The 27520-nt window shown below is 32.8% G+C and overlaps 1 protein-coding gene across 1 annotated transcript; it reads right to left on the reverse strand.

Moving 5' to 3' along the window:
* On the reverse strand, positions 1-27389 carry LOC136974562 (chitin synthase chs-2-like). The gene is made up of 16 exons (XM_067269479.1): positions 27208-27389; positions 9690-9758; positions 8222-8457; positions 7966-8141; positions 6539-7521; positions 6368-6470; positions 5112-5263; positions 4962-5041; positions 4760-4868; positions 3811-3964; positions 3189-3399; positions 2925-3125; positions 2456-2850; positions 1626-2376; positions 814-1557; positions 1-282 (listed from the first exon to the last, which is right to left on the reverse strand). The coding sequence occupies exons 2-16, from the start codon at positions 9746-9748 to the stop codon at positions 32-34; spliced, it is 4605 nt and encodes a 1534-aa protein (XP_067125580.1). The 5' UTR covers positions 9749-9758; positions 27208-27389; the 3' UTR covers positions 1-31.
* Between the last annotated feature and the right edge of the window lie 131 nt (positions 27390-27520).

The following is a 27520-nucleotide window of genomic DNA, read 5'->3' on the forward strand; positions in this document are numbered from 1 at the left end:
TAATTTTCCTAGAGATTATTTCTACACGAATTTATAAACTGTCATCATCGAATGCTTCATTATAAATTCCTCCTTCACTTTGTGATGTTATCTTTCCATTATTTTGGGAAAATTCTTTAGTTAACTTCATCATTGCTTCGTAATCTCCCATTTCGTTTCCTTCCCAACGAATTGTACTTTTTCTTCTCATTTCATCGATGACCGATTTTTTCCTATTTTCAAGCACTTTAAACGTCCCTCTTCTTTCACTTAATTTTCTTAGATTTTTTAATAAGGGAGAAGCTAAAAACAATTACAGGAATTATTTTATTTGAGTCTTAGCAAACTTTCCACAATTTTTAAATTTAAAATCATAAAAATTACGGTAAAACCTGCGTAAATCGGAATCACGCGGTACCAAATATATTTTCCGGTTTGGCAGGTTTCCTTTTGAAGAGGTTTTTTTTTTAAACATAGAAAATCGCTCTCGTTTAGACAGTTTTCTGTTTTATTTAGATTCCTTTTTGGACAGGTTTTACTGTATTTAATTTTATAACAGTTTAAATAAAGGAGCCTTAGCATGCTATATAGTATGAAAAAATTAATTTAATTGATTCTTCGATTTTAAAATTTAATTTCGTGGGCAGAATATAGGGAAAGTTCAAGAAACAAACAGCCAAGTAAGCAAATCAATGGTATAAGCTGTTTCATATGAAACTAACTACATCACTGGTTTGCTTAGTTAGCTGCTTGTTTCTTGAACTCACCATTATGTCTATTTTCATTTTAATATATCATTTTCCTAATTTAATATAAAACTCAAACTCAACTTACTTTCTGGTGTCTCAGATGACATAATGGTCATCCTTTTCCAAAATGCTGCATCTAATGTTTTTATATTTTGTTTCTTGCTTTTTCTGTTTTCTAAAGCAATAATAGTGTCTCTCTTTGTAACGTCCCTCTGTTTGCTTTCTTCTTTTATTTCGGTTTCGTCGCCATTGATACCATGCAATTGAGCGATTTCTCGAGCAATCTGGACGCCATTTTTATCAACGTATGCTTCATCGCTGATGTTTTCAAATTTTTTCAAACAGAAGCGAAGTTCTTCAGATGCTAATATATGAGTCATTGTACCCAAACGATGAAAGAGCATTCCAATAAATTGAATTATTAAAATAACAGCGAAGAAACTAACAAATACAATACCAATTGGATCGATTTCCAAAGAATGTTCTTGTATCCTCACTTGCCTAGAACTTACAACGTAGGTAATAGTATATTTCATGCCAATTGGCCATTTTAAATGTAAATCTTTCTTGTTTAATTGAAGAAGAAATACAACTAATATAAATATAGAATTCATCATTAAAAATGCGAATACAACTTTATTTCGAAGTTCACTGAGCTCAGAAGTTACTTTATCTTCGTGAGCCTTATTTTGTTCAATCGGATAAAGATATTTTCGTATGAGTTCGGACCAAAATTGAATTTCTGATTTGTTTAAATTTGCAACAGTACAATGCTTTAAATCCTTATCTTCTATCCAATATGGATTAATTAGATCGTCTCTTTTTTCACCTATTTAAATAATTCCAAATTACTACTAGAAAGATAAAACAGGAAATAAATACTAAGAATGTTCTTACCATAAAATTTCTTATCGACTTTGACATCGAAATTATCATTATCTTCAACATTTGATTCAATATTTTCTTCGGTTTCAAACACATCATCATCGCCATCTCCTTCTTCTTCTTCCTCCTCCTCTTCTTCTTTTAATGATGATAGAACTTTTCGACCAAGACTCGATTTTCTGCGAAAAGCTGGATTTCTTGATCTTTCTAATTTTGTTTCCACGTTTAATAATTGCGTGTTTATATAATCAAGCTGATCTGATATCTTCAGCAACTGATATTTTTCATCATTTACTTTTGGATAGGTGCAAAACATGCATTTAAAAAGATTTGATAGGCTGCAAGAAATGCCACCGTCTTCTTCTTGATTTCTGTTGCCAAATCCAAAATTTGGAAGCCAACCAAAAGCTGATTTCTTTTTTATTTCTTTTATTTGAATGGCTTGTGCTTCGAGTTCAGTTTTTGTTTCCTTCTTTTTAATTTCTCTTGTACCCCAAGACACATTGTTTAAATTAATCAAAGAATATAAAATTAAAAAGAGATACATGGAAGGTACACTTAAAAAATATAAAACTCCATGAAAAAGGCAGAAGAATTCTTGAGGGTGAAAAATGGCAGATATAACAAAACTTGAAGTTAGTGCTATAAGGAAAATGGCTGACGGAGAAGATGGTCCATCTTCCACTAATTGAACTGCTGTTCCTACTAATACGGCCATCATCAGAAGAGCATATAATGCACTTAATATTTGAGCCACCAAAACCTATAAAATAGCAAATCGTGTTTAAAATATCACTTATCTTATAGTTCAATTTTAAAAAAATGAAATAAAATAATGTTACCTGAAAATCATTTTTCGTGAAGAAACATATAAGAATGAATAATGTTATAGGTATAAGATTTGCTAGTAATGCTTCAATATTAGGAATCCTGAATGCTGCAACCATGGCACCGACTAACATAAGAAATATGGTACTAGGACCAAGAATACTTCCTATCATCAGCATTAGCTGATACATCATATAAGGCGTAGAAATGTTATTATTGATGGCAATTGTGTGCTTGTAGCTAGCTAACAAATCCATTATGTTTGCCATTGTCGATGGTGCCCATCTTCGACGTTGGTTATAAAATTCTCCAAATCCTTCTGGGCAATGAGTGTAAGCATCTGAAGCAGCACAATATTCGACTTTATAACCTCTTTGCAACAACAGAGTGCATAACCATCTGTCTTCGCCTAAATTACAAAACTGATATTAAAATGTCAAAAATCTAAAGATTTTTAATTAAAGCTTTTTTATGTTTTACAACCTTGATCGTATTGAACATAATGCCTCGCTTCTTCCGACATGCTATTATATTTTCTCATCACATTATCATCCATGAGTGCTTTAGCTCGAAATAACGAGAAGCATCCAGGACTGCATAGAACACAACCTATCATATGTTCAGTTGCTTTTTGTAGCCAGTGACCAATAGCGTATTCAAACTTTTGATACCAGACCATAAGACCTTCAGAAATCAGAATTTAGTTATATCTTTACCTAAAATAACCTTATGAAATTTTAAACTTACCTGTTCCTACAGGATGGATTCTACCGCACGCGGCCCCAAGCACTGGGTTCTTTTTCATTAAATCCACCAACAACTGAACGGCAAAGGGGCGAAAGTTGATATCTCCATCAAGTGCTAGAATGTAAGTATTTTCGGCACGTTGACTCTTGCGATGTGAATCTATATTTAACTCCATAATGCCAGCACCCAATAAATAGTACATATACATAACCTGTTCGAAAAGTATAAATATAATTTTTAGTGATTAGAAATTCCGGAGAAAATAGTGCATAGTTTCAGTAAAGTTGCGTTCAGGTTGGAGCACTAATGTGCACTAAACCATACACATTGGCAATCCTAAAACGTGTGCGCGTAAGATTGATTTCATCCTGAGGGAACCGAGTTTGTCCCGACAAGCACCGACTTTTATTTCAGTGCAGTTAATGCACATTAGTGCACTAAAGTGCATCAATCTGCAAGTGACTTAAATCAATAAACAGTATAAATATTCGTTAAAAAGCATGATTGTAATTTTAAAATTTCTTTAGTATTATAGTATTGTTTGTAAACGTTGATGATTTCGTATTCTGCTATGTGCATTATATATAAATCAAAGTTAACGTTATATAAACATGTAACATACTTGACTCCATCTTTTCTTATGTCGTATTTTTGATTTATCTTTCAAATGAACGATCAGTTTATTGCTTCCAGGCATCATCCAAACTAATCTCCCTCCGTAAGGAGTTGGAATTACTTTTGGTGGTAGTAACTGGACTTCACATTCATGTACCGTGCTACATAATATATAATATCGAATTATATAATTTCAAAACTTAAACTTATACAGAGAAACGAATAAATAAATAGATACAAGTGTATACAAATTAAAATATACAGGTTGTATGTAAATTCAGTCGTCTACATTTATGTATTTAAGATATAAACTGATGAAATTTTACTGTAGGTTACTTTAAACTATGAACATTCAAGTTTTTCTAGAAAAATGTTCAACATGGCTTCCACGAGTGATGTAGCACACATTTCGATCTATTCAGTGGCCTTCATGCTTGCCAGATTTAATTAATATCTTTATATGTTCATTTCTGAAATAATCAATAAATCAAAGACAGTGAGTATGCTGTTTCTTAGCTGCGATTATTACAAAATAAGCGGGGATATTTCATAGGATAAACTCGAATTCAGCTGGGGTATCTGCCATATCAATCGTGGAAGCTCTAACAAACATTTGTGAAGTTGAACTAGCAGGATATGAAAATTAACACTCCTTGGGGATCTGCCTCTCAGAAGAATTTTCTATGAGAAACTGACCCCCTTTTTGCGTAGAAAATACTAAAACAAAACTCGGAGAACACTCGCCCGCTTGTTGGTCAGACGCGAACCCGTGACCTTCAGTAATTTTATCCACTCTAATCCGACCACTGATAGGAACATTTAAGAAAAACTTGACAGCGCAAAACTTCAATATTCGCAGAATTTTTACATATATAAATATTGAAGTTGCATTTTAATTTATATTCACCTCATGTAGGCCTATATATATGCTCAATTTTATAGTTTTTGATACTTACCTTGCAGCATTATCAATTTCTCTAATTAGAAATCGAACAAACTGATTAATAACCCTATAATCTTCATTTTCTTCACTTTCTTCGAAAGCATCATCAAAAAATATATGAGCTACAAATTGAAAATGTAAATTAGACAAAATAATCATTAAAAATACATTTTAATATTTGTAGAAATTAATATTTTTTATTAATTATAATCTACCTTCAAATTCATAATAGTCGACATCACGTACTTGTAGAAATTTCATGGCATTTCTTCTCGCGCATTGATCTTCGTCCATTCTGAATAATTTAATATTTAATTTCTCAAAGTTTTTCTGATATTTTGTTTTCATTTATCTTAAAATTTTACCTGAATAAAGACTTCAACAATTGGCTCATTTCGTCTCTCGTTTCATGCCACATAGTAGCACAAGCATATATCCTTGTAGTACTTTCAGTATTCACATCATTTATGTGTTCATAATACGCATCAATTTCTACCACCGATTGATTCGGTGTTTCCTATTAATTAATAATTTTTTATAATAAATAAATGTAAACTGTGCAAGTGGAAAGATTTTTTGACTTTCTATTAGACTCTGAGACAAATTGTCAAAACACTTTTTTCCCATTATCTCTCTGGCCAGTAACAGTTGCGTCGTCGGTATGCATGTATTCAGGACACAATTGCTGCCAGGAAAAACCAATATGTATTTGAGCATTTTGCTTTATGGATGTTGTAAGATCAATGTTATTTGTGTTCTCATAGTCCGTAGAGACTACTGAATAAAATGAGTTCCAGTGTAAGAATAATCAGTGCTATCAACACTTAAGCAATACTTTCACAATGGCCTCTTTTAAGTCAATATTTACATGCATACATATTGTATATAAAATAGTTCTATGCGAAACGATCGGCCTTTATGGTTGGCAACATAGAAATGGCAACATAGAAAAGAAAGGCAAAATCCTCTCGCACAATATGATGATCGGCGACAGAATTGTCGCAGGTCGCAGTACCAATCCTGGTCATAACACAAAAATGTTGCATTGTTGTAGCCAGCAGCGACCGCAGACTATAAAAATCAGAGGGGGGCACAAACTATAAAAAAGAGCATCGTACGATATGCAACAAGCTTCAAACTCTATGATTCAAAGTCGGATCAGCACTCTCACAAGGTAGCGCTGGTTGCACTCAAGCTAACGTGGCCTTGGAAACAAGGATGCGTTTGGTCAACATACGACAAATAAATAACTATATAAAAATAATTGCATGGGACAATGGACAAATATCCTTCATTAGTTTCTTTCATATTTGCAGAATAGGTTAAAAGTAATGAATTTACTGTTGTTTGTAATTATGCAATTTGGGATCCTCTTGGGGATTAGGAAAAGGACAATCCAAATGAAAGAGTAGGCAGGTGCCCAAGTGCCCCAATGTACGGCCGCTCTGGTTGTAGCATTCCACAACTCCGGAAACTGTTGAAACATAGTTTTGTCGTGTCTTCGCCTGTGTATTCAAATGCATTTGAACTTAATGAATAAATCATAACGACAAAAAAATGTGTTTCAACAATTTATCATCTGTACAATCTTAAAATACGTTGAAAACAACCTGATACATACCATCGTCTTATATTCTTGATCATCATCGTCGTCATGCTTTCTTCTGTTTAACAGTAATGACTGATCCATAATAACGCCACAGTACATTAAATTAACAAATAACCTGTAAAATTATACTAGTAAAACTTATCTCAGATTAAGAATTTGCAACTAATCTTATACTTGACTTACTTTTCTGTAGATGCCAATCTTTCAGATTTTGGAGTCCAAACGTGTATTGTAATCCACATTTGAGATAAGAACCAAGCAATCCACAATGCTCCAAACATATTAATCACATAAAAATGTAAATCATTTTTAGCACATGTCCAGAATGCATAATTGGATAGAAAATTCATATAACAGCTGTTCATCAGTTTTTGCTTGCAGCTTAAAACGATCAAGAATAAGCACGCGGGAGTTGTTAAATATAATGGCAATGAGAAACCAAAACCTTGTATGCAGGTTCGACAAGCAAATTTGGCTGAGATATAACACAACCAGCAACTGAGGACGTGCAATACAGTGACATAAACAGGTAGCATACCATCTGATGCAGCATACCTTTCTGATGAAGATGAAATACTAAAAGAACTTGATATTAAATATGAATTATCTCCCGAATATATTGTTCTAGTAATGTTATTTTGTACACTTTCAAACCCACTTCTAAATTCTGTAAATAAAGATTTTACGTCTATAGAATTTATACTACAAACAGTTAAAATGATGGCCAATGTTAAGACAATTTTCCACAATGAAATGAATAGAGAAACGAAATATTTGCATTTTCGTAAATCATTTTTTACGTTTACTAACGTTTGTATGCATTTAAATTGAGAGTTTTTACTGACGAAATTTTCCCACCAATGAAATGAGGTTAAAAATAGGGCAAACGGCAGAAACCACTTATTTCCTTTCATTACTTCTGTTTGTTCTTTTGCAAAGAAAAATATTACAAGACCACTTCCTTGAGCAAAAATGCTTATTAGATCAATAATAATTTTAACTGCAACCGTTTTTTCATTTTTATTGCGTGAAATTAACTGAAAAATCGATGGTAGAAGACACACAGAACTAGTCAACATGGCAGCGTGAATGGCATAAAGATTGGGAAACACACCAAAAACTAACAGGGTAAGGCCCAAACAGTGGAATGTTTCGAAGATGAATACCTACAACATATGGACAAAGAGTAAATAACTTATTAACTTGTGCTATTTTATATTTAGAATATAAAATTAATTGCTTAGCAAGAGTGGATTGATCTAATGTAAATTTTGGCAACTGTTATGGGCTAATTATACAATGGATCAATTTTCTTTTTGCTTCATTAATAGCATCAGCTAAGATTATTTGAAAATCTACATATATACACAAAAAGTTACTTTATTACATCACTGTTAAGCCACAGAACATGCTCTATGTGGGCATCATTAAACTAAATGTATAGAGCTGTAACCATACCTGATGTTATATGCACATACGAATCAGAAGTATACCCCCCTAAGAAGCATTGTATAGAGACTTTTGACTTGCCCTATGAAATAATCTCTAAATTTACATTTATCAATCCAACACTATACTTGTACATAAAATTAATTAAAAATAGAGCATACTATTAAGATGGTAGCTCTTAGTTTAGGTTTATAAATCGATTTAAATATGCATATTCTGATGCTTCTGATAAGAATGAAGACATCTGGAATGACCAAGATGAAATACAGGCACCATATCCAACCTCTGCTTTCATTTTCGTCGATCTCCACTTGAAATTCTTTACCACTTTCATCATCTAAAATTTTAAAATAATTAAACAAGAGTAAGAGTTCCGTAAGTAAATTCATATGTAAATTTATTATATTGTTTGTTTACCTTCTATGCATGTCGAGAATTTTTGTTTTGGACGGACCATTGACGTCATTAATAATAATGTACTTTTAGCTAAAATGGACGTCACTAACACAATTACGAATGTTACTATATAGGAGAGAAATTTTAAGATTTTTGTACAATATTTAAGAAATTTGGATATTTCTGTTTGATCTTCTTCTTCGTGTGGAAGTAATCCGAAAACATCCCACTTTTTAATTTCTTCATTTGTATTATAACTAGAATAAAACATCCCATTATTTTATTAATATTCACTTCTACTGTACAGGGCCGGATTAACCCACTTTGTGGCCCTTCTTCTTACCGGGCCCCCTCCCTCTCCCACAAGAAGAAACATACATTTTCTTTAGATTTTAGAATTCACAATAACCATATAAAAAGCAATATATTTTTGTTTATTTGTTTATTATATACAGTCGTCCAACAAAAAAGTAAACTATCTTATTTACATATCTTTTTCAAAATAGACAGTTTGACCGGGCCCTTCAAAAACCTGGGCTCTAGACATTTGTCTTATTTGTCTATGCGATGATCCGGCCCCGTTACTATAGAATGTATTAATATATTATCAGAGATGAATGGTGGTATGAAGTTGTCAAGCCTCATACCACCATCCGGTCTCAGGCGGCATTTTTTTCTAATAAATCCTTCTTAAAAACTACTGTATCTTGAATATTTTATCATAAAAACAAAAGCGCGTGAGGTTGCAAAGGAGTAAGAGGATATAAATTGTAAAGGGCAACATACTGTATAAGTTTTTGTTAGCATTTTTTATTTCATGTACAGTGGCAACTTGCAAATTCTGCATATTTATTGTTTTTTTTCAAGGATAACTAGTTGACAAAGGATACTAGAAGATAACTTAAACGCTTCAACAGGAAGATAATAGACATTGAATAAACCTTGATTTGTTTAGTTAAGTTATGGCAAGGCAACACTTGAGCGATCTGTCTAGGGGGATGCCAGGAGATCCGGGAGATCTTTTTAAGGATAACTGGGTCCTATTCGTGCGTTACAGACGTGGAGAAAACCCAAAAAACTCCACATGGCCAGCCCTTGCTGCCAGGCGCGAACCCACGACCAAACTCCCATTGTTCAGGAAACGAAACCGTATGGTCACTGTGGGCCGAATAGACCTTGAAGTTTTGTTAAAACTAGTTGTAATTTCTGTAAGAGAATATGTACTGTACTTGTTCCTTTATCAGAACATTTGATAACGGATAAAGAGATTTTAGGAACCAGTTTTTTGTAAAACTGGTCCTCATTCAAGTGTTACTAACATAAAGAAAACCCAGAAAACTCCACGTGGTCAGCCCGTTAGCGGAGCGCGAACCCTCGACCAATTGCCAGTGTTTAGTGGTTTTATCCACTTGGTCACTGGTGGGCTCGGGTGTTATTGTAATGATTTTATAAAACTACACATAAGAACGAATGAATAAGAATTGCTTACTGTTCTGAATTCTGAATTAATGGACCAGTTTCAATCATCATGTTTTCTTCGTCTTCCATCTTGGTTAACCTTTAAAAAACAATAATTACAGAAATTATGTATATAAAAACACGTAAAGACTAATCGACGATGAATTTATATGTTTAAAGCGACTATTTAGGTAAGATTTTTAAAAGATTAATTTAATTTAACCTTTCGAAAATTTAGTTAATAGAGTTTATGTATCTTTAAGATTTCGATTGCTTATTTAATTATTTACGGCTACACGCTACGGCATCAATTTGCCCCAGAGGCGTATTTAGGTGGGTGCGCAGGGTGCAGCTGCACCCCCTTCTGAGGGTTTTTCCCGAGTAAAGCCGGGTACCTAAAGTAATAAAATATGTTGTAAAGCATAAAGTATTGTTTCCTTTGATTCCTCTAAAGATTTATGGATCTGCTATTAGTTTGTCCGTACGGAAGATTTGGATTCGAAATAATTCTATATCTTCATGGATAGTTCGGATCGAGATATCGTTCCCAAATCTTTTCCATGTAAGCAGACCTTATTGTAAATCTGGCCTACCTGAAATCTTGTTACGATTTATGTGTTAAATGCGCAACGAAACCCCGGAAAACTTCCGTGGCAGTCCGTTGGTGAGGCGCGACCAACTACCAGTGATCAGTGGTTTTATTCACTCGGTCCTGGAACCAGAAAGCTACAGATTGATACATTAACCATTTTCGACCATCTAGTGGGTTAGTGGGCCAGCTAGAATGGATAAAAATACAATACGTCAAAATGAATAGTTCAATTTAGAATACAACCAACATTGAAAGTGAGGAATCACTGTCATTCAGTTGGATGTTAAGGCGTTTCTAACGATCAAATTTCTGAATGTAAAACTTGTATTGAAGCTACTTTGATAACGTAGACCAGACAATTTGTCCTTTCAATGTTCTTGAATTTAAGAATTGTAAAGTAGACTGCTGGTCCATAAACCGACAGGATCATTCAACGTTAATGTCTTTTATGTTACTGTAATGTTATGGTATAATGTATAATGATACAATATAATGACACTTATCTTCGGTAAGTCCAAAGATAAGCGAATGAGATTATTTTTTAATACTAAATGAAATATAACTTTTAGTTTTATAAAAAATTACAGGAAATATTAACTGCTTTAATTATGTAAGTCTTCCTTGTCGTCTATCTCTATTGTAAGCCTTAACGGATATAGAAAAAGGCTCTCTTAGTGTCTCAGAATAGAAGAAGTTGAAATTAGCAAAAAAAGCTAGTTTAATACATTCAGTTTTTTTAAAAAAATAATAAAACTTGACATATATAAATTAAAGTTTTTCATTTCTATAAATGTGAGAAGACTTCCATATTGAATAATCCTTGATGACTAAACATACATAAGATTGGTTATTTCATAAAATTTGTCATTAAGTTTATATATTTTATGATAAGGTTAATTGTCTAACGTATTTCATTGCTTAGATAATATTTAATCTCGAACTTTCCAACGCTTCTTACACTTTTACATAATAAACGGGGAGAGCTAGCAGGACTATGGTTTAGGTGCTGAATATAAAGGGGTTCCACAATTAGTATTTTATGAAAATGATATAAAGCTTCTTTTCATAAGTAAAAATAGAATATTTTTACGATAAAACAATAGAATATTTTTACTATTGTTTTATTGAGGGGAGTGAGATGAGTTCTCACATTTGTTGCTAGCTTTATCTCACTTCTTTCAAACTAGATAAACCTACACGTTTTTCGACATAAGTTTATTTATTTATTTTAAATATTTTTTATTAGTATTTACATTTCATTTATAACATCCGTAAATAGACCAGATTCTTAATGATTTCATAATTTTTTCAATGAAATGTGTAAGTTAGTTACGAAAGGCTGAATATTCAATAAGATTTTACTATGTCGGCAGTTATAATAAGCGATATTACGCAGCAAAATACAGATAATTTCATGTAAATTGTAATAATTACTAACCGGTTAGTTAATTTATTATTGTTTATACAAGATAAAAATTAGACTAAACAGCACCAGGAATCGAAAAATGAACATAAAGACACGAAAAGTGAACATTTTAATGATAAACAATAAATAAACACTTGCAAGTATACGAGACCTGCACATCCGGTTTATTATGGAGTCAGTAATTGTAAAGCTAACAGAAAGTGCTGTTCATCAGAGTTATTAAATGAAAGTGTATTATCATTAATGAATTTTAAAATTAGTCTACAAAACAGTACTGAAAGTCCTATAATTGAACACTGGCAATTAAGATGGATTCGCACTCGTCAACGGGTTGGCCGGCCATTTGGATCTTTCCAGTTTTCTTCACGTATTGAATTTTCCTATTTAATGTCCTCCCGGGAGTTACTTCACCATTGGCAGATCGCCCAAGTATTGCATTGCTTTATTCCATCAATTCAATATAATCCAATTTCCGGGTAAGGCCACCGCGTTTGTCATAATCCATTGATAGTATTTGAATAACGTATCCTGGCTATGACATCAGGCGTTGTTTCACCGTCTGCAGATAACACGGATCCCAAATATTTGAACTGAATCATTTTGTTTGTTGTCTGATCTGCCACTTGGATCGTTTTGTCAGTTTGTGGGCCACACTCGAGATATTCTGTTTTCTTTAAATTTAGGCTTAGCCCATATTCATTAAGTCGGTTACTCAATGCTTGCAACTTCTTGCAATCCTTCGTAATGTACTGTACTTAAGTCGAACAAAGAGCAGGGGAGAAGATGGTTGAGCTTCAGTGGACGTCCTCCCCTTCCCTTCGTCCGGCTTGTCTTAACCATTACACTAAATTTTATACCAGTTTATTATATCTATTTCGAAAAGTCTTGCATATTTCGTTTCTGCTTATGATATCTATTATTCATAAAGTGATAAAGGTTTTGTTGGACATCGAAGAGGGAAAGAGTTACGGAAACTTGGACAGACTGGGACGAGAGTGGGAGGGCGAGTAAAAATTTCAAGAAAAATGCGGACATAATTTATGGTCAGTCATATAATGTTCGAGCATATCCTAACTCTGTGTGAATTGATTATAGTAATTTGTGTCTGTGAGGATAACTAAAATGCTCGAGACAAACTCGTGCAATGATCTATCAAATCATTGCACGAGTTGTTTTTTAGCAAGCTCATTATGGGTTGGTGCCAGGCCCATAATGGGACGGCAGAGTAGTGAGGGACGGGGCCCGACATATCCGGACAGACCACCCCCCGAAAAATTCCTGGGGATTTGTCGACCCATCCAGATTCGTACCCGGGGTCCCCAGACCGGTAGGCTGCCACCTTGACCGCTCTACCATCCGGCCGTCCAATGTGATGTATGTCTTTAATGGTATTGTTTAATGCAATGGTATTCAAACATTTTAACAGTGCGACCCCAAGGTCGCGACCCATACATTGAATACCACTGGTATAATGTATAATGATATTATGTACTGGCGCTTATCTTTGATAATTAAGTCCAAAGATAAGCGAATGAGATTATTTTTCAATATCAAATGAAAAATAACTTTCAGTTTCAGAAAAACGTCTACATAAATTATTCTCTCCCACGACTGCCACCGCATTTTATGGTGGCGCTAGTGAAATGTAAACAACAGGGCTTCCGAGTTGAGGATAACGTTTCTAGATATCTTTTAAGAGAATATCTACAAAAGAGCAATATCGAACCATGTTTTAATACAAAGGTATTACAGTAAAACAATGGTTCGATATTGCTCTTTTCTCCAGTGTAAATATAAACAGGAGGATTACCATACAGTATTGTGGAGTCGAAAGAATTTTATCAACTTTTTAACTAGTATCTAAAAAATTTCTTAGAAAACGGACACTTCAATTATGTATCAAAATGATATTTACCAATATACCGATATTATACCATTTCACACCAAAATTTTATGCGTATCGCACGCGACGTACTCTATACTTTCCGAAAATAGCTTTTACACTTTAAACGAATATTTTTACATCGCCTACATCGCTGTATTCTCTATATAACGCATGCCAGGCTAGATATGTTCTTGCTATTACCCAACAAAACTTAGACATAATAGATACTCGACTGACTTTGCATTTGCAAAAAGATATCTTAAACTTTATATTGTATAAGTTACATTAATATTTGTTTTGAGTAGTTCGTATGCTATGCGAATCGAAATTATGCGAAAAAAAAATTGAAATTGAAATTCATTGTTTTTCTCATACATTGAAAGCCTGACAGCCTTTGAATGGTTCATACGTAGTAACGTATGAACCATTGAAAGGCTGTCAGGCTTTCAATGTATGAGAATGTTTATACGAGTATGTTTATATATGTTTATACGAGCTATTATATACATTCATTGTTTTTCTCATACATTGAAAGCCTGACAGCCTTTGAGTGGTTCATACGTTACTACGTATGAACCACTCAAAGGCTGTCAGGCTTTCAATGTATGAGAAAAACAATGAATGTATATAATAGCTCGTATAAACATACTTGCTTAAGTGAATATCGTAATTTTCTAGGCTTATGTGCAACCGGTAACAAAAAAATTGCCTTACATTATAATATTTATTCTTATTTTTAGATCAGTTTTCGAAAGTATTATCCATAATTTCATAAACAAAAAAAAAATCGGCAAAATAACTTGATTTTAAAAATACAGTTATTTGAATAGCGTCAACAGTCGAATCCCCCTTTTTTTAAACGCTTTCCACATTACTCGTTAGTGCTTCCCGTGGCCGTGGGTGACTGTAAAGCTTAATATTAAAGTTCAAACAATACGTTTTATATAAAAATAATAATTATTATTTCATAATTCAAATTTTGACATTAAGACATGTTGCCAGGTAAAGCAGCACGCCAAATGAAACGGACTATGTTATTTGTTTGCTTATCAAACTTGTTACCGCTTTATTAAACAATACAGTGAATACAGTGAATACACTCATTTATGTTACAACATTGAGCACGATTTACAGTTTTCTTAGTAAAACTGTAACTTATAAGATTTATTGCTGCAATAACTGGTAATACTTTATGACGAATAAGTTATGTGATACTTTAGGAAATAAAACTAATCTTTAAAATATTAAATCAGATAATTTTCAGTATAAATAGTAACAACTTTAACTTTTGCCTAATTTTAGATCCTCAAGTGTATACAAATACATTGTGGTCGATAGTCGGTCTTGATCCAGCGCTAGCTAGGATCTTAGAATTTATAGAATATCGAGTATTGCATAATAAACACTTTACGTTACATATTAACAAAAGCCCCGCAAGTTTACATTTGGTTAAAACCCATGGGCGTAGCCAGGAAGGGGCATGGGTGGGCACGGCCTCCCAGTTAACCTGGTGCCCCTCCCCAGAAAATTACAGCCCGGCCCCCACGCAGTTAACCTGGTGCTCTCTCCAGAAAATTACAGCGCCTCCCCCCCGTTAACCTGGTGCCCCTCCCAGAAAATTACAGCCTCTACTAGGGCCCTCCCATAACAAAATCCTGGCTACGCCAATGTTAAAACCTCGCACAAACTAAAACTGCTACTACTGTACAGTATTTCTCAGAATGAGAGTGGGGCTGATGTTCTTGATCTTGAATGTGTATCACCCGCTGCCGTAGCTAAGAAACGGAGCTATGTTGGCAATAAACAATACAAGTAAGCTATTCCAACGGAATGATACACTTGCATTGAAGGCATAGCTGAACCCACGACTTAGACTTTTGTATAAGCTACCACAAATAATCTTTAGAGTGACCAAAAAAAAAAAAAAACAATATAGTATTTTAAACTGTCATATTAAATAGTTTATTAATGTGAACGAATGTTTTAGATTAAAATGTTTTGAGCTTTGCCCCCTACAAGTAATATATTTATCATTGATACGTAATTAAAATTATTTAAAGTTGATTTACATTTAATTTGCAGTTTTCTCTTCCCTTCTGGCTGGAGCACCTCTTACAGTAATTAGATAGGCCTATATTTTTATAAACCACTTTAAACTTAGGCAGATTTTACTATATACTGCATAAAATCTTAGTTACTGCATTATTATATATTGTATAATTGAAGTGTAATATGATGTAATGTAATAATATACATCTATAATATTATGGTATAATGTATAATATACTGTATAATGATATCACATAATGGTGCTTATCTTTGATAATTAAGTCCAAAGATAAGAAAATGAAATCATTTTCAATATTAAATGAAAAATATAACTTTCAGTTTCAGAAAAATGTATACATAATTATAAAGATTAAGGTTATGTTTATATATTCAAGTTTATACTGTATTATATTAACTTGATTATTCGAACTTGATGAGACAAGGAGTCTTTCGGATAATCCTGAAGCTCGTTTGTTTTTATGTTTTCTTTACATCAAGTACTTTGCATTTAAAGTTTCATGAACCATAAACAGTGTAATGCAAATACTGTATCTAAGGGTTAATAAATTTACTGAAGATTTAATGTTATGTTACGTATATGACCTAATTTCGCGGCGCTACAATCGGCAGTGATTTCCAGTTACAGAGTTTGGTCTTTGTATTATAAAAAATTTCAATTTTGAGTTAACGAGTTTAATACCCGATTTTTCTCAGATTTTTTCTGTGCCCATAGATTTTTTGGTGTCTAGAGTTGCCATAACTTCAAAACCAAAAATCGGGACATTTTAAGTGAGGTAGCATTACCATAAATTTTGATGTATACCCAGCATTAACTAAAATGAAATGCTGGGTCTGTTAGGTCGAAACTCAAGCATTACGTAACGTTTTTGTAAACACCCCTCACTCCCTTGTAACGCATCGTAACGATCACTTGCATGCCCACTTATTCATATCCGCTTTATGTAATTTATGGCCATCTCAGAAGATATGGTCAATTGCTTTATTTTTTTCGTAAATACAATTAAACCTATTGAATCTCGGGAACAAGAGAAAAATTTGAGATAAACAGGTTTCGAGATATATAAGTTTCTACACAGTAAAAAGTAATAGGTTTGATTGGAGGTACGGTATTTTATGAATACAATAGCAGATACAATATTACATAAGGTATCAGGTATAAATAAAACATTCTTGATATAGCTTAAAAGAAATAGTCTGTGAATAGTTTCTGATGTCTGACTTTCTTCAACCAGTATAATGCAGACCAAACACGTAACCAATCAGAGAAAAAAAGCGTTAATTGCAACTTCGTACCGTATTGCAAAAAATGTTTATTAACTGCAATTTATGCTTTCAAAATGTAGTCACTGAGCTTTGAAATTGTAATCGACACTTTACTCCATAATTTGAGATATAGAGGTTTAGGAAGAAAACTATTTGAGATAAACATGGAAAATATATTGAATTTAGGCTGAAAATGCAGGAGAAGAAATAAATTTCGAGATAAACATGTTTGAGATAGACAGGTTCAACTATATGTCTTAACTGTTCAAGGCAACAATTTCGCACTCCGGTTATATAATACATATATGCTTGTAAGTCGTAAACGAAGAATTCATAACTTCTCTTTCTTCAAATTTAAATGCTTTTGTGTCCTTAATTTATTAATTTAAACTTAAATCGTCAACTGGGACCTATCTATTATTAGGACTTATTATACCAGATAACTGGTTCTGCAAATTAAGTAAACAAAGTCAGAAAAAACAGTCTATTTATCGCCTGAACCAGTGGTGTAGCGTGGGTGTCAGCCGCCCGGGGCGGAGGAAAAATTTTGCCGTCCCCTTATTTAGGTATTTTTACAAGATATTATTATTTATTGTGAAATTTTGCCGCCCCCTATAAGTGCCGCCCGGGGCGGGCCGCCCCTGCCGCCCCCACTACGCTACGCCACTGGCCTGAACACATACACGATATCTTTGTGTTTCGGACCTGTTGGTCCCCATCAGCAGGTTTACCATCGACATTCTCTAAAAACATTTCGATTTAATATTGTTACAAATTTATTTAAAATAACATAAAATTCTCTTTCTTGTTTGAGTGACCGATCTCACGTTACGATCGATATCTATCCAAGAAATTTATTTCTAAACAGATTGTCGACATATTGTTCTCTATATGTTACCCATGTGTTACATCACCTTCTACCATTAACCCATCCTTTATAAAACCTTTAATCTATGTTACTAATTTATAAAAAATAACCTAAATATACATAAATTTACATTGAAACGGTATTGTAAAAGTATTCAGAAACTAATATATTATGAGAATTTTTTATAAAAACGAGCAGTTATTTATTGTAGCATCGTCACATACCGGGTTGCAATTTTAAATCATATTTTTTAAAATTTATTTAATCTAAAATACCGTATTTACTCGAATATAAGACGACCTCGCATATAGTACGAGGTGTGACTTTAAAGATTAAAATAAAGAAAATTAGTTTTATTAATACAATTCTAATTTTATTTCGTTTAATCACAAGTAAAACACCAAATGAACGTAAATGTACACATTGTCCCGCAAAAATGACTAGCATTTTAAACTTTAAGGAAAAATCTTGTGAAAGCTGGACAATCGGGAACCTTTTTTTTGCCAATTCTTAACAGTTAAATCCACTCTCCGTCGATTATACTTATGAGTTTCTCCGAATTCTGATTTCCGAATAATCATCTGTTTTCACGTGGGAATGGATTAAAATTATATCGTGCTCCCGTGTGATTTTGGAATTTCAATCTGAAATTCAATTCAAAAGCTCTACTTTTCCTATTGCTATTCATTCTTATTTTTGACAATTTAGATTCACAAAAATTATTTGCAAAAGCGCAAAGAATCTTTCGCTAGCGCGTATAGGACGACCTGGGATTTTGAAGCTGTGATAAATGAATAAAAACCTCGTCTTATATGCGAGTAAATACGATATATGTTCTCCACCTGAAATTAGTAGGGTCTTGTTCTGCCCCTGTACATCAAACTTTTCCTTTTAGCAATAGAGTCATGCCGGTCATCTATCTAACTCTTCTCTGAGGAAGATTTGAATTGAAATAACGTGACACAGTTTGTATCGGAGGTTCATATATAGTTAACCGGGGTTTCCTGCGCCTATGCTTTCCATATCTGGTCTCGCCTTTTGTCTATATAACTCTATTCTAGAGATTAAGGAAAGACAGACGGGCAGCCGAACGACAGTGGGAATTTATAGGTCTACAATTTTTTCAAATTGCAGCCCAATTATAATTCTAATATGTTATATTTACTGCCTGACATAGAAGTAATTAACTTATATTGAAATTTTTAGATAAATTTTATAAAATTAAATGAAAATTTTTAATTTTTTTAGTTACCATTAAAAAAAACTTTAAAAATGTCTCTGGAAGATGTTTTTAATATAAATAACAATAATAAGAAACTTTACTGATGTACATAAACTACAGTTTGTATTATTATGATTACAAGTTCTTAATATTCATTTTTGACTAGATTGACAATTCTTGACAATTCAGAGAGACAAGCAGGAGTAAATGGCTCTGTTAAACCCAAATTATGTTAAAAACAAGGCGTGAAAATAATAAAACTTACAGTTTCTTTTTATTAATAGTAAAGATCTAATTTTATTTGTTTTATTCATATATTTTTATGCTTTCGAAGATGTGTGAACCTATATTTGTTACTGGCTCAGACTGTCTTCCCTCTAGTCTCGAATATACCGTATTTTACGGACTATAAGACGCATTTTTTTCTTCGAAAAATTGCCTCCAAAATTCAGGTGCGTCTTATAGTCCGTAGCATCTTATATGTATTTTATATGTATTAAAAAAAAAATGCTTAAAAATTAAAGTGCGTCTTATAGTCTGTAGCGTTTTATAGTCCGTAAAATACGGTATATGATGAAATTACTCGTATATTTCCGAATTGGCTAAACAAAACCTTAATACAAAATAGCTTTCTCAAACTGAAGATCAGTCGTAGATCACAGACGTCAACATATTTTTTATCATTAATTTCTTTATCACGTGTTAATATTGTTGCAATATAGCTTATCTAAGAAAAAAAATATATATTTCCTTTGCTTAGAAACACTTCTGTCGTGTTTGTAATGGATCAAACGGCATTCCAAACATTCGGAATAAACAATATTGTAGAAAAATTTGTTGTTCTAGACGCAATGTAAACAGAGAAACTATATCTGTACGGAAAGATGGAATTCTGGATGATCTTAGCTTTGTAATAAAATATTGAAGAATATGTTCATTTTTAAATTAGAATTTTAAAATTAAGTTCGATCGATTAACGAAGTATTATTTTCGATTAAGAACATATCCAAGCATTTCTCAGACATAGAAAAGCAGGTTAGGGGCGTTGGGTATAAGTTTGTGGAACAAAGGAACCTTGGCTCAAAAAAATTTAAGAATTATTGATCTAATCAATTCATAATAGATTGAATTCATTCATTTCTAGTAACGACAAATTACTATGGCAAAAATGTTGGCATAAAACTTTTAAAACTCAAGATTTGATGTCTCTAGCGCGAACTCGTAACCAACTACCAGTGTTCAGTGGTATTATCCACTCGGGCACTGGTGGGCACTTTCTCTAAAATTCTATTCCTTGCTTACAGTAGGAGACCTCATTTTTCGTGCTCGTGATGAATTTGGTAGCAATCAGTCCACTCAAAAATTTCTAAGTCATTTGGACTCTAATTCGCGCTCCTTGAAATCCGATGATTGTTTTAGACACACCCTCTACTTTGCTACAATTTATATGGGCAAATGAGCCGCATGCGGCTCTTTTTGAGTTACACACGGCTCTTGCTGAAAGTGTTAATTTCTGCTTATTATCATTATTTTTACAATTTTATTTCCACAATTTTGTGAAAATATATAATTATATATGTGTAATATTTAGTAATTTATTTCCAAGTTGGTGCAATAAATTAAATTGACATTTCAAATCTATTCTTTGAAAACAATTTCTCGACCCGGATGGGGGACACCCTATCCTTCCCTGCCTTACCATACTATCCTCCATGACAGTACAGAACTGCGGCTCCCATGCATTTTGCAAAACCTACATTTCGGCTCCCACTGAACTCTTGCTTGCCCACCTCTGTTATATATAACATATACACGTTAATAGACCTAAGTTTATAAGATACAGAACTTTGATAACTTGCGAGTTATACATGAAATTTACAGAAAATATCAGCAACATTTAAAATTACACTTGTCTTAAATAATCTATATTATTTGTTTTCGTCGATAAACGAGAGATTACTAGCGATTTGACAAATTCTTTTTTTAAATATATAGTTCAAAGTGTATTTATCAGTTTTAATTCAATATTTCAGATATACAAGATAAAGCAAAATTGATTCTAATTAAATTTTTAAAAATTTAATTTAAATAAAGACGCAATTCTTTTAAATTAAAAATTTAATTATTGTATTTAAAAAATTATAATACAGTACATTATATTTAATTTATAGCAAAAATTAGAGGATGTTAATTAACTTAAAATGTGAAAATCAGAACATATTTCTTATCTATATATAAACTATGTGTAAACAGGGGCGTCGGCATACGAGGCCAAACGAGATACTTGCCACCTGTAAAAACTTTCACAAATTATAAATAATCATAAAGGTGATTGAGATGTGTAACTTTACTCCCTCCATCACGGGACACCGATGCAATACTGAATTAAAAAATTAAATGAAAATTGATTGATGCAATTGTCTCCAAGCTTTGCCCCTGGAAAATTTTTTAAGGACTTCCATGGAGTTTGACTTATTTCTTTACTACAACGCGACACATGGGCGATCAATCGAAAGGGATGTTTCTCGAAGGACTTTCTAATGGAAATTGGCCCTATTTAGGTGTTACAAACGTGAAGAAAACTGGGAAAACTCCACGTGGCCAGCCCGTTGGTAAGGCGCGAACCCACAACAACTGCAAGTATTCAGTGCTCTTATCGACGAAACCAATGTCTATACTAGTACAGTAGAGAACCGAAAATCGGAATCAATTGGGGACTGGGGTTGTTCAGATTATTGATTTGTTCCGATTACCGATTATGTACGAATAAATATATTAACCTGTCCGATGTTCAAATTTTTCTCTGTTGCGTGTCGCTTCTTGTTGAATTTTTCTCCGTTGCGTGTCGCTTCGTGTTGAATTTTCGTCGATTTTAAGCCTAACGAAAATTTTTATAATAATAATCGAGGCTATCGTATCGTTAAAAATTATTTCTGCATTTTGTACAAACAAAATAAATATATTGAAGAACATAAAAACATGAAAATTATACTTTAGAAGTAAATCCAGTATCAAAAACGTTCGATTCAGCACGACACAGTCCGACTGAAAATCGTTCCGATTACCGGCGATTCCGATTACCGGGGTTCCGATTAACAAGTCTCTACTGTATATAAATGAAAATTATGGACATAGCAAAAAAATAAATTATTTTAATTGATAATTCGTGACTTATGTAAGTGAGAAGTAAAGTAAAACTGCGACGTAAACACTTTAGAAACCTATTTTATAAAGGATATCAAATGGTTCAAGGTAGTCGAATCTAGATAAACTGATTATGAAGAATTCTGAATGCCATCTTTGCTATAAATATACACAATATTAAGCAACAAGTTATGCTAAAAGGCTGAGCGACTCGGTTATTTATATATCGTGTATATTTTGTATATTTTTCGTAATTTTAGATGAATGAAAAATAATTATTTTACTTAAAATTAGGTTACCGCCATGAAGACGCGGAAATAGTACCGAGCGAGAAGTTAGTAGCGATATCGCTCTCTCAAAACGAAACTATGCACGAGCTAGGGAAATGGAATCTCTCGCTCGCAAGACGAAAAATCTCACTTTAGCAGATCTCTGGCGCTGATTTTTATCGCGGGTTTGAAGTTGTCGTTTTATATTGCTCTCGCGAATTAGCTCCTTACTTCATTTTCGGCGTGAGTGCACGATTCAAACATGGCATCTTGAGCATATATGGCAAGAAGAAAAATATTAAAAGTTTTCTTTGAGATAAATTAATTAATTTAGTTACAGCTTATGAGGATCGGACTGGACAGAAAATTAGACCTGGGGAAAAGCTACAGTATAGGCCCACATCCATTAAAAAAGCGTTATAATTTTAAAACTTTTATATTTATTGCATTGTGCATACAAAATATAAATAGAAAATTAATACCTTAATTAAAACACATTATATTAACACGCGCATGAATAAATTACTATTTTTGCTCATTTCATCCATAATTGTTATATTTTCTTTCCTGATGATTCCAAACGACATCAAATTAAATTATGATGAAATATAAAATATATTTTAATTTCAAAAATAATCTCTCGCAAAATATCCGAGTGGATGATGTACTGTAGTTAAAACGAATTTATGTGTTAAAAGTATAATGGCATATGCTTTTTTAAAGTTTTTAAAACTTTTTCTGCCTTATGGAAGGCACTACACCAACCAATTTTTAACCCCTCAGCGCCTAAATAGGGCCAGTTTCCTATATAAAAACCTCCCGGGGTCACCGGGAGATTTTATATTTTAGAATTTGGAGGTAAAACCTGCAGCTGCATAAGATTTAATTGACGCAAGAAATATCAGGTAAAGATCACCAATATCAGTTAAATTAATGCAGAACCTTAATAAAGATTGATGAAAGTGATGACTTCTTTTTTAAGGTTTAACGGCCCTAGGCTTTTTCTTTGGGGCTACTTGAAAGAAAAGAAGCGTATGTGAATAATCTACAAAAACTAGAACATCTTAAAAAACATACCCGTTGCATCCTTAGAAAAAATAATGTAAAATATATAAAGAGCAAAAGTTTGTGAGTGGTCGATATGATTTTTCTTAAGTAAATATTTTTTACATCGCGGCTCACAAACGGGCTGACCACGTGGAATTTTCCGGGGTTTCTTCACGTGTCTAACACCTAAATAGGGGCAAGCTTCTCATAGAAAGTCCTCCCGAAAAGCATTTCCTTTTGGACAGATTGTCCATATGTTGCGTTGCCTTATTCCATAATTCCTTCAGTTATCTTGTGATTGTCATTGTTTCAAATAAATGAAGAAAAACATAAATAAATGGCAATAATACGGGCTAAAATGAACAAACTGCCAAAGGAAATAGTACTTTGGACGATTATTACAAAAAGTTCCCCGTGTTTTTAGTCTTTTTGCCTCGTGTGTACAAAGAGGACCCTTTTGCATGGCCATAAGTAGTTTCTGCCAGGTCCATAATGGAGGCAGCTGGGCGATGAAAAAGGGCCTAACTTATCCAGGATAGCTCCAAGAAATTCGGGCGGTTTTCACCGCTCGGATTTGATTGAGCCCAGAGCGATAGAGCGATAGACTAATGCCTTAACTGCCTGAGAAAGGCTTACTTATTTATATTACTTGTAAAAATGCTTATTCATTTTAATATGCCGACTTATATAATAAATGACTACTTTATCCATATCGATTATTAATAGAATTATTGTTTGAATAATGCTTGACGATTACAAAATCCTATTTATCTTCTCTAACAATCGAACTTGTACCTCCTGCCTCAAATGATAATCGATAGAAAGAGGAACTTGATCCAAATTCCATTGATTAAATATTTAACAACTAAATATATGTATAAATATTCAATTGTAAAATTATTAATCATTTTAAAATACGTCATTTTTATTATTCGTTTTATAGGAAACGAAAGCAAACGATTACGAATTTTGCGTCATTTCAAGGAATTTTATCAGTTTGGGGATATTTCTCCCTTTGATATTTATGCAAATATTTGTAAAATAATTTTATCATATCTTAAAATATATTTTTTTTTATTTCCAGAAATTTATGCAAATATATATTATAAAATTCCTTCTTTTAAAAAAATTAATTTATAATTTTATCGATTTTAAAACTAAAAGTTTTAGGGGAAAATGTAACTTGTTACAGGGATTTTTCTGTATTATAATTTAAATACGAAAAAATTTATTTAACAAATTATTTTTTAGTTTTTATAAAAATTTAAACTCCGAAATATAATTTTAATTCTTAAATTCCATTCGTAATAATTAATAATCAAAAATAACTCTTATCTATCGCCATTGTTGTTTATCCGCAGGCGCTGGTCGCAGGCGAATTTATCGCATTCAATAATTTATAAAAGAAACATTTTCGAAATGTATTATTTATATTACTCAATAATTACTAAATAAATCTGTATTCACTGAATTATAATTAATAAATTTTAACTAAATTAACGAACGGTAGATCATTTAGGGAAATTTTTTAAAACTATTTCCCTAAATAATTCGATCGTTCGAGAACACACTCACTTATTTTTGAGTTTACATTAGTGATTATTGAAAAGAGTTGAGTAAATAATTCTTGATAAAAACTTCCTCATTCTCTGCAGTATTACAACAACTACAATGTTACATTAATTTATTTTTTAAATTATAATATGTATAAATTTTAACTGATTTGGGGATATTTCGTCCGAAATATCCCCAAATCAGTTAAAATTTTGAATTTAAAAATATCGAGACTACCGAGTAGACTGGAATTAAACATAAAAATTAGATAATGTGACTTTAAAAAAATATATTTTTTGTTTCTTGAATAAATGTAATATTAATAAATATTATCAATATTATTCCGTTAAGATAGCAAACTTTGCACTTTTATCTCCGCTTTTATATAGACATGCCGCATTTTAATTAACGGGAATTTCCATTCATAGTGAAAAGAAAACCCTTAAAATCTTATCAGTAAATTGTGATATAATTAATTTTAAAAAAAATGAATATATTAAGTAGAAACATCAACTATTGAGAGTTGAGCATTGAGAAAAAAAAATGAAATCTAAAACGAATTTATTAATTTTTTAACCATTCAAAATACTATACAGTGGGTAATCGGTTAACGAACAGTTCAGTTAACGAACAAATCGGATAACGAACACTTTCGCGAAAGATTTTTTCGGTTCGGAAGAAAAGTTCGGACAACGAACACCACAGAACAAACACAAGAAGCAGCGACGTAAAATAATGAATACCGATTGGTTTTCCCTTGTCTTCGGGCAACAATTCGAAACTTTTCGGAGCGCGAGAAACGTCGACATCGACGCTCAACCTGGTATATACTGATCGGATAGTATTCCTCCAAACTTTGAAACTCTCCCTTGTAATTCCAGCCTTTTATTTTTCTGACAGAAACAATTCTTTTATAGTGTTTGCGAGACTGTCGGGCGGACACTCGTTTAGTATTGTGTGGGTTTTTATTTCCGAAAGGTGAGAGTATAATAGCAAAGGTAGAGAGTGGGAGATGTCTGATGTCGCTGGGCAATATGGCTTGAACAGGTCTACAGTAGGCCGCAGCTTAATCTTATCTAAGAAAGATACAGTATAATCAAGAAGATTCAAGCAGCCAAAGGAGTAACAGAAATCACAGCTGAGAAATAAAGAACTTTTTGAAGAGCTCATAATGGAACCTGAAACTGATCCGACGACAGAAAAACGCCAAGAACTCTTGAATGAAGAACAACGAGAAATTCAGCGAGATTGTTTTCTTCTGAAAAAGTGGATTAATGCCGATATCTGCTATTAAAGATCTTTTGAAGAAATAGGAGGATGTCAGAACGACGGTCAACGGCCTTAGAATGGCATCCAAACCAGGTTAAAGTTAGTAGGCTTCGTGATATCTACAATTACAATGCTATTAATTACTTCTGAAAAATCCTGAAGAGAGAAAAGCAATTGGCATTAGACAGATTCTTTAACTCCCATAAACAGAAAAAACATGAGTAATATACACAGTCTTGCATTTTTATATGTATTTTTATTATTACATATAAATAAACGTAGTAAGAACCATACCGCTCTGGGTGATATGATTCGGACGAGCAATCTCCATGGGATTGTTAATGTTCCAGATATACAGAGCCGTACCGAACAGTTTTGGCACTCGAAACAAACCTCACACCTGGTGCCCGATTCAACGTTAATTACCAAAAATTCTACGGACTCATTTTGTCACTCCCAAAGTCAGTACTCGAGGCACATGCCCACCTTAGCCCTCCCTTAGTTATACCGCTGCGGATTTGTCGGGCCCATCCTACTCCCCATTATGGATTTGGCAAAACCACGATGGTCATGGCAGAAAGACCTTTTACTGTGCATAGTTATTGTAAAGAGAAAAATATATAAATACGGTAACTTACGTTTGTAAAATGTGCGGTAATGCACAAAATTCAAGTGTATTCTATCGTTTACACTTTTTTTAAGACAGACATAAAAAAATTATTACGAAATATCCACAAATGTCAAAAAATTTAAGCCATTATCTACGTAACAGATAAAATATTCATGGCCAATTATCTAACGGTTATACTTGACCCACTTAAATGCCATAATTAAGACGTTGATATCTAATTTTACTGTTATATCAGTTTAAAACTATTACGTATTGCCAAATCATTTATAAACTATAGTTTAACATTACAAAAAACATCCGTCTACTTACCTTTGTCAGTTAATCATTGTTCAATTCAACACCTCCAGCAGAGAATAAACCAGCGAGTGGATGTTTGGTGATAGCAAAATTCGCACGTTATCAAATTGGTGAGAAACAAATATAATCAATGTTCACAGAGATAAGGAAATTACGGTGTGATGTATTGTTAATGTGTATCTAATCCCTTCATGGACGACAACAACCTACTTTTGTACAAAATTAGAAACTGTAACCTTTAGTTAGTTTTCATTTTAATGATTAAAAATTACCCTTTATCTCCGATTATATTTAATAACTCGACTACACTATCTTTAATCACTAG

This window comes from Centruroides vittatus, unplaced genomic scaffold, assembly GCF_030686945.1.
Source record: "Centruroides vittatus isolate TY-2023 unplaced genomic scaffold, ASM3068694v2 contig_1079, whole genome shotgun sequence".
In the NCBI taxonomy this organism is placed as follows: domain Eukaryota; kingdom Metazoa; phylum Arthropoda; class Arachnida; order Scorpiones; family Buthidae; genus Centruroides; species Centruroides vittatus.